At 41.0% G+C, this 10,519-nt stretch overlaps 3 protein-coding genes across 3 annotated transcripts; 1 reads left to right on the forward strand and 2 right to left on the reverse strand.

Moving 5' to 3' along the window:
* Positions 1-450: 450 nt before the first annotated feature.
* On the reverse strand, positions 451-1,170 carry SARC_08776 (hypothetical protein; the record flags this gene model as incomplete). The annotated part of the gene is made up of 1 exon (XM_014297234.1): positions 451-1,170. One exon carries the CDS (start codon positions 1,168-1,170, stop codon positions 451-453), a length of 720 nt encoding a protein of 239 aa, XP_014152709.1.
* A 374-nt stretch (positions 1,171-1,544) lies between these two features.
* SARC_08777 (hypothetical protein) lies at positions 1,545-1,820 on the forward strand (the record flags this gene model as incomplete). Its single annotated transcript, XM_014297235.1, has 1 exon — positions 1,545-1,820. One exon carries the CDS (start codon positions 1,545-1,547, stop codon positions 1,818-1,820), a length of 276 nt encoding a protein of 91 aa, XP_014152710.1.
* Positions 1,821-6,109: 4,289 nt separating this feature from the next.
* On the reverse strand, positions 6,110-9,635 carry SARC_08778 (hypothetical protein). The gene is made up of 5 exons (XM_014297236.1): positions 9,448-9,635; positions 8,210-8,306; positions 7,503-7,643; positions 6,907-7,127; positions 6,110-6,132 (listed from the first exon to the last, which is right to left on the reverse strand). The coding sequence occupies exons 1-4, from the start codon at positions 9,489-9,491 to the stop codon at positions 6,978-6,980; spliced, it is 432 nt and encodes a 143-aa protein (XP_014152711.1). The 5' UTR covers positions 9,492-9,635; the 3' UTR covers positions 6,110-6,132; positions 6,907-6,977.
* Positions 9,636-10,519: the final 884 nt, after the last annotated feature.

Genomic DNA, 10,519 nt, shown 5'->3' on the forward strand with positions numbered 1-10,519 from the left:
TCTCAAACATATCGATATCAGGGTTCCATATCAAGGAGCTCCAAGAAGCCGGTATTATAAACGCCACATATGTCACGTTCCATTATAGTCAAGCGGACATTCTGACGAAAAACACGGCACGACCGACGCACTCTCGCCACACCTCAGTAATGCTCACAACTGTCCCCCTACGCGATTCCGAGAAACAATCCAAGGGAGATTAAGGTGCATTAATGTACGAATGTATTCTCTTATACTTTCCAAATACCGATTCCAGGGGAGTTGTTAGGCATTTAAAATAATCAGTATTCATCAAGTAGTTCGGTACTATGAACTGTCGAGTGTCAAAATATGACACATACAAGATGAGCACAAATGTTCCCGCCACTGGATTGTAGGGCGGTTGAACACACGTATATACACCCTCAGCAGAGGGTCAAATAAATCACTTACTTCAGGTATTATTATTGTCTAGCACTTTTCTCGGGGAATAGTCATATGGTGGGTTCCCTTGGATATTCTGCATATCTTGCGGTTGCTAGGGTATGCAAATGTGTAGCCGTTGTCTTGCAATAAATTTTGTGAAACTAATTGTTGAATGAGTGGGGGACTAATATATGTCATACCAATGTTAGGTAGTATACCGCGCTCAGTGATCGTGGTAGTAGACTCGTCGGCTAGTTGCAGTGGGAAGATACCAGTCTCAAGTTTCATGAGGCGATGACGCGCTGTGGTATTGAAGTAGTTCCCGGTAGCCCCGCCGTCGATGAATAGTTTGTCGTTTGTAGATTTACTGGTCGGCGGATTGATACGAGTAATGTGGCGAATAGAAGGCTCGGGTGTATGATAGGGTGTTGCAATATAGGAGAAACTGCTTTTATTGCTTCGCTGGCTACTTACAATAGCTAGATAGTTTTGACGGTTACAATTGATGGTAGACAGAAGTGGAGATGTTTTGCAGTCTCGAGCCGTGTGTTGTGTGTCGCCACACTTTCCACATGCTTTGGGGCAACGGCCAGAATGGTGTTGAGTCGACCAACAGATATAGCACTGAAATTGTCGCGGGGTAGGAGTTTGGGAGGTAGTCGTCATAGCATTTAAACGTTTGATCAGGGCCTTGAGTTTAATATCCAATGGGTTGGTGGGTGGAGGAGTCAGCTTATTGATACAAGGGGGTCGTATGTTGTTCATCGTCTCCCATTCTTCGACGTAGAGACAGAGGTCCTGAATTGTGATATTGCCGGCGTGATGTGGTGGATCGACCAAGTAGATATCCTTTTGTCTGTTCCTGGTATAAGTCAGGAAGACCGGAAACAATTAAAATCTTGCATATAATCGGATAAAAATATTGTACCTAGTTCCCGTGCGTTGCGTCGTCCTTGCGGCGGAAACGGCGAAGATAGGCGTGGGTAATATATTTACGGTCCTTAGCCCTTCTGGGAGGTAGCGAATTGGGCGGCCGCCATGTCCGTGGCAGTGCGCGAGTCGTAGTCGAATAGCGGACGAAGATCGACAGTATATTCAGTAGCGGCAGAAAGGAATAAGTCGGTCTTCCAGGTGTCGTAATGTGTCCCAGAGAGGTCAAGATCCATTTGGACGATGGCTTATCATCATCAGCGGCAAGCATTGTAGGCTTGGCAGGGTTGGTGGCGACAAGGGGTGTGGGTCAGTGGGTTGGCTTCGGAGCGGTGGGTAGGGCGCCTCGTGGTGTTGAGCCGGGGGTGGGAGTGGTAACCGTCGTCGAAGGTGGGAGGGAGTTGGGCTTCTGCCTCAATCTGCAGGATAGAGTCGTTGTCCGGGATATCGTCGCCCATAACCTATCGGAACGCACAAACTTCTGAACAGAATTGGTTAAAGTTTATTGTTAAATATTATGGAATATTTGTACTAGAATAAACTATGGTAGATTTGTGATCCATACGATATCTCGTATAGTATCGGACACTGTGCTGCAATCCGCTTCGGTCAAGCTGATATCAACCAGTTTTTACGTATGACTTCGCCAGTGAACCGGCGTGTTGCTGATAGAAACGATAGTACCAGTATGTGAGTTACGCGTGAGGGGACAGGATCCCCAGTCCGAGTCCGTGTAGGCAGTATGTAGTGGCTGATGTTGCGGGTGTCAGATGGTGAAGGGCTAAGGTCTTGGCGGTAAGAAGTAGTAGATGATTTGGGTGAGGGCCACGTAGTGGGAATTAAGTGGTGTAACACTGAACGGCTGCCCATACACTCGATATAAGGGTCCTGCATAATGGCTATAGTGCCATGATGGGTACTGTGAACTATACGAAGGCGATGACGTAACAAGACTCAGGTCCTGTATGCTATAAGTGAAGGATTTGTGATCATAGAGCCATTTTTCGTGATCCGAGTCACGTACAACGGTACAGACAATATCGTTTACATAAATGACGAGGATGATATCGCGAACGGAGTGGAGCCACATGTCTTCGTCTTAGCTGACTCTATATGAAACCCAGGCGTCGGAGAGTACGACCGATGCCTTGGTTTTAAAGACGGCCGGATTGCTCGAGGCCCCGGAGACGTTTCAGCACTGTACTGGGGAGGAAGTAGTGTCCGAGCTCGACACTACCCTTCGGAGGAAATATGTAAACAGGGGTATCGAGCTTCAAATAGAGGTATGCCATGCCGTATTAACACAAAAAGTGGTGGACGGTCTGGTTCTGCTAAAAAGGTGCGGCGTGTGGTGAAAGATGCTGTTGCGGCGTAAGTGTTACAGAAGGAGTCCCCATTGTGCTGTTCATCACCACGTGCTACCATGTGCGCCTTATGGGTAGCGAGCTCACCATTCCCCCTCAATATACATACCTGGGGCGTATAATCTTAGCCGTGGACGGGACATCGATGATGGGAATAACGTCTGCCGGTTTGTTGCGCGCATGCGCCGCACGTTCGCGATCGATAGCCTGGGACCACTGTGGTCATTCAGGTGACGATTGAGCTTTGGAGATGCTCATAGAGACGGTGTCGTTCAAGAGCGCAACTGCGCCCGTCCGTGAGGAAAAATTCGGGACAGATAGTGGGGTTTGATGATTACGGCATCAGACGCGATGGGCCAACTGAAGACTACGGTATGCCAAACGGTGGCGATGCAATGCGATCATACGGTTGAGAAGGTGCCGGCCGTAGTGTACTGGGAGCGATCTTCGTGAAGGAGAGCAATTTGAACACAGAGAGTGGATGGCTCAGAGTCGGAGAAATCGGCGGCCGGCCCGGGGACGTTGTGTGAGGGGACGGCGGCGTGTAGAATGCAGCAAAATTGGGTTCGAATCCAAAGTCGTTGGCAGCATTGTGGGTGGGCTCTGGCAAGGGATCGGGAAGGGGTATCAGGGCTGGGGGAGGACGGATATATTGGGAGTGAGAGGGGGTGGTGTTGTGGGTGGGGAATGTATGCCATGATAGATCGTGGACGGCTGCGGAGGGATAGGAATGGGAGTTGACAGGAGCAGGAGGGATATAAAATTGCAATGGAAGCGGGAGGGTGGGGGTGGTTTAGAGGGAAGGGGCTGAGTAGATTGGGTATGGGCTGGGAGATGGGAATGGGGGATGGAATGGGATGTATTGCAGTGTTATTAATTAAGAACCTACTTTAATTGAGAATTATTAATTTGGAACTTATCAATTAGAAACTTATTAATTAATATCTTATAAATCAGCAATGTATCACTCGAGAACCTATTAATCAAGAACCATCGATGAAAAACATATCAATAAAAAACTTATTAATTGAGAACTTGTTAATTAAGTATTAATTAATAACATATCAATTAAGAACACATAATTGAGAACTTATTTAATAAAGATTCTATTTTAAGAACTTGTTAATGATAAACTTATTTATTAAGAATTTATTGATAAATAACTGATTAATTAAGAACTTATTTTAAAATAAGAAATTATTATAAAAGAACTGATTATTCAAAAACATATTAACAACATATTGAATGAGAACTTATTAATAAAGAATTTTTCAGAACGTATCAATTAAGAACTTATTAGAACTTATTAATATATAACTTATTAGGACTTAATAATAAAGAAATTAATACAACTTATTAGAACTTATTAAGAAGAACTTATTAGAACTTATTAGAACAAATGAACATACAACTTATTATAACTTTTTAGAACGTATTAAAACGGAACTTGTAAGAACTTAATAATATAGAACTTATTAGAACGTATTAGAACTTGTTGATGAAAAACTTATAACTTATTAACAAAGAACTTGCTAGAACTTATTAGAACTTGTTAATAAAGAACTCGTTAGAGCTTATTAGAACTTATCAATAAAGAACTTATTAGAACTTAATAGTAAGAACTTATTATAGCTTATAAATAAAGAAGTTATTAGAACTTATAATTTAAGAACTTAATAAATAACCTATCAATACTTATTAGAACTTTATATAAAATAAAGAACTTATTTAAAATTAATAATTAAGAAATTATTAGAAATTAGAAATAAAGAACTTTTAAGAAATTATTAATAAAGAACTTATTAGAACTTACTATAACATGTTAATCGACTTATTAGAACTTATTAATAAAGAACTTATTAGAACTCATGAATAGAAAAACTTATCAATAAAGCACTTAATAGAACTTATGAATACAGAACTTATTAGGACTCATCAATAAAAAACTTATTAATAAAGAACTCCGTAGAGCTTATTAGAACTTATCAATAAAGAACTTATTAGTAAAGAACTTATTAGAGCTTATTAATAAAGAAGTTATTAGAACTTCTAATTTAAGAACTTATTAGAACTTATTAATAAAGAACTTATTAGAACCTATTAGAACTTGGTAATAAAGAACTCATTAGAATTTATCAATGAAGAACTTATTAGAACTCATTAGAACTTGACAGAACTTATTTAAAATAAAGAACTTATTAAAACTTAGTAATATAAAACTTAGTAGAACTTATAAAATAAAGAACTTATTAGAACTTATTAATAAAGAACTTATTAGAATTTATTAATAAGAAAACTTAACAAGAACTTGCTAGTTAAGAATTTATTAATAAAACTTATTAATTATAAACATTAATTAAGAACTCGACGATCTCACCGTTTGATGAGATAAAACTCTGCGACGAATGGAACTCTAAAAGAAAACGAATCCGAGACTCAAGACTTAATTGGATCATGAGCTGCTCATTGCTTTTATACACAAAATGTCAGTGCGTACACACAGGCAGCAATTGCCCCAGACTATGCGGCGGTTGTATTGTGGTCTCATCTATCAGAAGCTCATATCACTGCGGTGTCACAGTGATGCCCCTATCACTGCGGTGCCTGTACCTCCACATGGTACACGACCGACACTGCACTCATCTGCATGTCCCGAACAACTCTGGAGTGAGCTAGGTAGGTAGGTAGGTAGGTATTTGCAGCTCCCATTTGAGCGTCGTCTCACCAGTATGAACATAGCCGAACTGTACACGCCGAGGATCGCACATAATGGGTGCACAAGCGGAGCCAATCTTCATCACAGACCATCAGCCTAGACGACCTTATTTGGTAATAATAGAAGGATATAATGATAAGTCTACGGCAGGCGTAGCAGAAGTGGAGATATATGGCTGGTATATTCTTAACTAGTGTCACATCATCTCGTATCTGCAATATCACGCCTGTTGTTCGCTATAGCATGGTCTTCGCACCAGCGAAGGATGTTCTTTCTGCCAAAGCAAAGGTCGCCGAGAAGCTCTCCACGTCAAACCCTAAACTCTAAAACTCTAAAACACTTCCACAAGAAGTCCTTTCTTTCGTAGTATAACAATAGCCGTATGCACCAGTCCATAGACTACAGCGACGACGCCACCATCATCGCAGTGACATGCCCACCGAATGGTAGATATCCACAGACCAGAGACCGCGTGCTGCAAATCACGGCCAAACCAAAGACAAACCAAAGCCAAACCAAAGCCAACCCCAAACAAAACCCGAGCCAAGCCAACTAATCAAACAGCTCGTGCTTGAACCGACAGCCCCTTCCGACTGCAAGGCAACCCATGGCTGTGTCTGAGTACATGCACTGCACATCCGTCTCGTTGGCCTGTGCGCGTGACAGCAGTGTTGTATTTGGTTTCCAGTTCCTTCCACTTCACTGGGCGCGGCCGCTCTGCGCGTGCGAGTCCATGGGATTGTATGTCAATGTTTGCACGAATAGGTGCGTGAAGGGATGGGTTGCTCCGCTGAAAGTCGAGACACATATGTGCTTGTACGTATGTATTGCTTGTACGTATGCTGTTCTTATATACAGGACACGTTAAACGCGTTGACATGAGAGCATATAGTTGCTAAAGTCACCACAGCCTACATCTGCTTGTGCAGGTTTGGGTATAATTGACTAATGACCTCTGCACGATGAGTACGACTCACATTCACGAGTTACGCACACGTACGGTGGAGACCACACAACTGACATGAGCACTACGAACATGTGTTGTAGGGTTTAAACCCTATAAACATGCACCTCTGTAGCAAGTGCAGCTGGTACCTTTACATACAAGAAAGCGTTAACATCTCTCAGAATACGTTGGGAGCTCAAACAACAGTTCACTTTGTTTGTATGCGATAAAACTGAATCTATGTGCACCGGAACAACACGTACCTCTGTAGCACACACACAACACAAACAACACAAATCTCTGTAGCACACCAACCACGCAAACATCACGTACCTATGTTGAACATACACAACACGTACCTCTGTAGCGCACACAAACAACACAAGCAACACAAACAACACATATCTCTGTAGTACACCAACCACACAAACATCACGTACCTATGCTGAACATACACAACACGTACCTCTGTAGCACACAAAAACAACACTAACAACACAAACAACACATCTCTGTAGTACACCATCCACACAAACAACACGTACCTCTGTAGCACACACAGCCGCCACCATTGAAGGGCAAGCAGGTACCGAACTCCTTGAAGATGCACACGAGCTCAAAACAACAGCCCATCCTCCTGTGCAGCTATGCCGTGTAACCCCTGCGCCACAAAGTTGTCTTCCTCAACATAGTAGCACAGCGACTCGTAGAGTGAGCAGGTGATGCGTCCTGTGGTGCTGTGTGTTTCACTCTCCAAGCCTCTCCACTTGAAATAAACATGTGGCACAGTACATGTAGATGACATATAAAAACTCGGGCCTTTTCACCACACGCATCAAAGCACACGTACATGACATATGAATACTCAGATCGTTTCACAGTCAACCTTGTGCGTTAAAACCTAAAACATCACCTGACACGTGCTTGTATGATATAGTATGATATAGTATGGTACAGTATGATATAGTGTATGATATAGTATGACAAGTATTGTTTAGTATGGTTTAGTATGGAAGATTATGAAATAGTGTGATAGAGGGTAATATAGTATAATAAAGTATGCGATAATTTGAATAGTATGATATAGTAGAATATAGTATGATATGTGACAACCTCACAAGTCAACGGATTATAAACTCACCGAAGGAGGCATGTGCGGTGCGTGTTTTGCCACTGTAGACTTGTTGAATATACACGTGTATCTGTCCATGGTGTCGAAATCTGTGGCTTTTCTGAAGCGCGTCCTGTCGTCGTCAACGCAGAAGTTGCCTTTCAGTACAGCCTGCAGAGAGCAGGCACGTGTAAGTGGTAAGTATGTTAAGTGGTACTTATATTAAATGGTATGTATGTTAAAAATAATAAAACCACATCACAATGCCCGATTTGAAGTATCATTGCGACAATTATATATATATATGTATATATACACTGCATGTATATATATACACTGTATGTATATATATACAATATATATAAATATATATATACATTATATATATATATATATATATATATATATATATATATATATATATATATATATATATATATATATATATATATATATATATATATATATATATATATATATATATATATATATATATATATATATATATATATATATATATGTATATATATATATATATGCAGTGTATATATATATATGCAATGTATATGTATATATATTGTCAAGTATCTTCACAGGTAAACAATACTATCTCTGCGATCATAACCGCAATCGTATCTCCAACACAGCTGTGACTGTTGAACCGACTCTCAACCAACCCAAACTCGAGTGCTCCACCCGTAGAGCATATGGTTTTAGGGTTGAGCATATGGTCCTACCTGTAACATCGCACTATACGCCTCCTGTTGGCAAATCTGACTCTGAGCTAATATCGGATTCACCTGTTCGGCTGGTAAGGGATACCTCGGATTGGGCCTGGGGGTGCAGAGAGTGAAAGCTTGATGGGAGAGCACAGACATGCCAACGGTTCGTATACAACATGGTTGGGTGGTTAGCATCGCAGTTACGGCGAGTGGTGCAGGCAGCTATCTTTCCACATAGTTGACTGCCCTATACAACATACAATCACACACAGACAGACGCAGTGACTCCACCTAGACCACCCCACACACGCCCTGAGATAAGCCTTCTTATCACGTAACATGGTTCTTATTTGAGACAGGTATACACTCATCATATCCATGGGAGACCACATAACAACAGACTGACAAGACTCGGTGAGCAGTGTGCGGTTGCCCCTTTTGTTCTACACTACAACGGATTTATTGCATGTATAAGCCAATGCAGGCAGTCTATTTGTCCATAAACAGCTTAAACGAGAGGGTTTGAGGGTTCTTAGGGGGTTGAAGGGTTCTTAGCTAAACCAAACAAAAAAACCGAACTACTATCAGGCATGCGTTAAATAGGTTTGCACCAGTCACTATACAATTACGGGCCGTAGATGTAGTAAGAACCTGACACAAGAATTGTACCCAGATTTGTATTTATGAGCGTAGAAAGAATACCCCAAGTAGCAATGTGAGCAACAACACAAAAGAAACACTTCGATAGGCACGTATCCACCGTAAAACCATCTCATACAGTACACTCTCCTATCCGTTAAACAACTGAAACAATATTATACAGTACACTCTCCTATCCGCTTAACAACTGAAACAATATTATACAGTACACTCTCCTATCCACTTAACAACTGAAACAAGATTATACAGTACACTCTTTTCTTCACTTAACAACTGAAACAATAGTATACAGTACACTCTCCTCTCCACTTAACAACTGAAACAACAGTATACGGTACACTCTTTTCTTCACTTAACAACTGAAACAATTTTATACAGTAAACTCTCCTCTCCACTTGACAACCAAAACAATCTCACACACCGTACACTCTCCTCTCCACTTGACAACGTGCACAGCAGTTATCTACACACTAGGCGTAGACCACCTGACAGTAGGCGGACAGACACTCAGTGCCTAGCAGATGCACAGCAGAGCAGGTTGTAAGTGATGAAATAAAACAACACGGGACGTTTGCATGAGACATTGTACGCACTTGCGTGCACGCCGCATGGCCTCCTCACGGTCCTCTGGGGTCATGCAGGTCTTCTTGTGCGCCTTCCAGTCAGTCCGTTTTCTGGCAGCTCTGGGAGCAGTACCACGCCAACTTGCACTTGCTACATTTGGACAGTTGGCCTTTCTGTGTGAGTGTTCAGGCAGAAGGAAACGCTATTGAAGTGGTCGATCAGACCTATAGAGCGTCACACAGACACAGTGATACACTTGCGGGCAAGCTCACACTAGGCAACGACAATGAGACGATTATGAAACATATATATATATACACGTATATATATATATATATACATACATATACATATACATATACATATATATATACACATATACATACACACACACACACATATATATATATATATATGTATATACAGATCATATACATATACACATATACACATATACATGTATATATACATATACATATAAATATACAAATACATATAAATACATACATACATACACACACACACACATATTATATATATAGATATATTTATATATATATATACGTATATATATTATATATATATATATATACATAATATATACACACACACATATATATATGCATATGTATATATATATATAAGTATATACGTATATATATATATATATATATATTCACATATACGTATGTATAATATACGGCCATTGTAAGTCCATCTTAGTCCCCGATCTTCGCAAACTCCCCCGAACGTTATCGTGGTACACGCCACATAATACACTCCACTCTAGCGACTACCTCCCGACATCTACCTACACTTGCTGAATCCATCCTCTTACAGGCAGTCTTCCCGAGGGTAAAGACTATAGTAACACCTAATCCTACATAGACAGCGCAACACTCCTACCTGAGTATTGCAGCGCGCACAGAATCTGCCACGTGACTTGTTGTCGCTCTCTTTGGTTTTCTCTGCAATCTCTGCGTCACTGGGTGTTGGCGTCAGCCGCCATTCCATACTATCGCACTCGAAGTTAGTGTCCAGGTAGTCTTCCTCACCTGTGGGTCAAACAGTGGGAAATACACGACAAGTTACAATATATAT

The sequence above is a fragment of the Sphaeroforma arctica genome, assembly GCF_001186125.1.
Source record: "Sphaeroforma arctica JP610 unplaced genomic scaffold supercont1.825, whole genome shotgun sequence".
NCBI lineage: Eukaryota > Ichthyosporea > Ichthyophonida > Sphaeroforma > Sphaeroforma arctica.

Excerpts from the sequence above, each read along its gene's own strand:
- SARC_08778 (XM_014297236.1), bottom strand. The coding sequence starts at position 9,491 with ATGACCCCAGAGGACCGTGAGGAGGCCATGCGGCGTGCACGCAA. Across the intron at positions 8,307-9,447 it reads GCCATGCGGCGTGCACGCAA|GCCCAATCCGAGGTATCCCT; the intron begins GTGCGTACAATG and ends CTGCACCCCCAG. Across the intron at positions 7,644-8,209 it reads CGTATAGTGCGATGTTACAG|GCTGTACTGAAAGGCAACTT; the intron begins GTAGGACCATAT and ends TGCTCTCTGCAG.